This window comes from Sturnus vulgaris, unplaced genomic scaffold (genome assembly GCF_052056855.1).
Source record: "Sturnus vulgaris isolate bStuVul1 unplaced genomic scaffold, bStuVul1.hap1 Scaffold_180, whole genome shotgun sequence".
Classification (NCBI taxonomy): Eukaryota; Metazoa; Chordata; class Aves; order Passeriformes; family Sturnidae; genus Sturnus; species Sturnus vulgaris.
Window position 1 is genome coordinate 148,834 of NW_028276110.1, and position 1,700 is coordinate 150,533.

General features: G+C 52.6%; 1 protein-coding gene across 1 annotated transcript; it reads right to left on the reverse strand.

The window, feature by feature from the left end:
* Positions 1-829: 829 nt before the first annotated feature.
* LOC148218549 (olfactory receptor 14J1-like) lies at positions 830-1,417 on the reverse strand. The gene has a single exon (XM_088157817.1). It carries the CDS (start codon positions 1,415-1,417, stop codon positions 830-832), a length of 588 nt encoding a protein of 195 aa, XP_088013943.1.
* Positions 1,418-1,700: the final 283 nt, after the last annotated feature.

The window sequence follows — 1,700 nt, forward strand, 5'->3', positions numbered from 1 at the left end:
AGTTCACCCTTCTGTGGGCTAAGAACTGGCTGGATATTCAGGCCCAGAGATTGGTGGGGAATGGTGCCACATCCAGCGTGTGTGCAGTGGTGTCCCATAGGGATCAGTGTGGGCCCAGTCCTGTTTAACATCTTGATTGGTGATCTGGATGAGGGAATTGAATAACCTGTCAGCAAATGTGCAGATGGCAGCAAGCTGGCTGTGAGTGTGGATGTGCTGGAGGGTAGGAGGGCTCTGCAGAGGGACCTGGACAGGCTGGATCCAGGGCCCAAATCCAACAAGGAGAGATTTAAAAAGACCAAGTACCAGGTCCTGCATTTTGGCCACAACAACCCCTGCAGTGCTACAGGCTGGGACAGAGTGGCTGGACAGCAGCCAGGCAGAAAGGGACCTAGGGGCACTGATGGAAAACAGGCTGGACATGAGCCAGCAGTGTGCCCAGGTGGCCAAGAAGGCCAATGGCAGCTGGCCTGGATCAGGAATGGTGTGGCCAGCAGGAGCAGAGCTGCTGTACAACCCCTGACCTGCCCCCAACTCTGCACACAGACATTCCTGCTGCAGCTCCAGAGAAGGAGGATCTCCAGTGCAAACTTTGTTGGGATATCCTTTAGTTCGTTTAAAGCCACAGAGAACACAACCCCTATTGGCAGAGTCTGGGGCCACAGACATGGTGGAAAGGCAAAAAAATGAGAAATGTCATAAATAATGCGCTTATTTTGTGGACAAGATTGTTAGACTAAAAGAGAGGTAAAAACTCCCTAAAATCAAAAATTAAGAGCTATCAAAAACGACTCATATTACAAGTGACTTGCAGAAATTGGCAACAGGTTTAATGTTTCTTAAACCATCCAGAGATCAGTGTCCACACTGCAGCCTTGAGGTCCTGGTTCCTCAGGCTATAGATGACAGGGTTCAGAGCTGGAGGCACCACTGAGTACAGAACAGACACCACCAGATCCAGGGATGGGGAGGAGATGGAGGGGGGCTTCATGTAGGCAAATGTTCCAGTGCTGATAAACAGGGAGACCACAGCCAGGTGAGGGAGGCAGGTGGAAAAGGCTTTGTGCCGTCCCTGCTCAGAGGGGATCCTCAACACAGCCCTGAAGATCTGCACATAGGAGAAAACAATGAACACAAAACAGCCAAAACCTAAACAGGCACTAACAGCAATGATCCCAAGTTCCCTGAGATAGGATTTGGAGCAGGAGAGCTTGAAGATGTGTGGGATTTCACAGAAGAACTGGCCCAGGGCATTGCCCTGGCACAGGGGCAGGGAAAATGTATTGGCTGTGTGCACCACTGAATAGAGAAAGGCACTGGCCCAGGCAGCTGCTGCCATGTGGGCACAAGCTCTGCTGCCCAGGAGGGTCCCGTAGTGCAGGGGTTTGCAGATGGACACGTAGCGGTCGTAGCACATGATGGTCAGGAGGAAATACTCTGCACCAATGAAGAACAGAAAGAAAAAGAGCTGAGCAGCACATCCTGCATAGGAGATTTTGTTGGTGTCCCAGAGGGAATTGTGCATGGCTTTGGGGACAGTGGTGCAGATGCAGCCCAGGTCAGTGAGGGCCAGGTTGAGCAGGAAGAAGAACATGGGGGTGTGCAGGTGGTGGCCGCAGGCTACGGCGCTGATGATGAGGCCGTTGGCCAGGAGGGCAGCCAGGGAGATGGCCAGGAAGAGGCAGAAGTGCAGGAGCTGC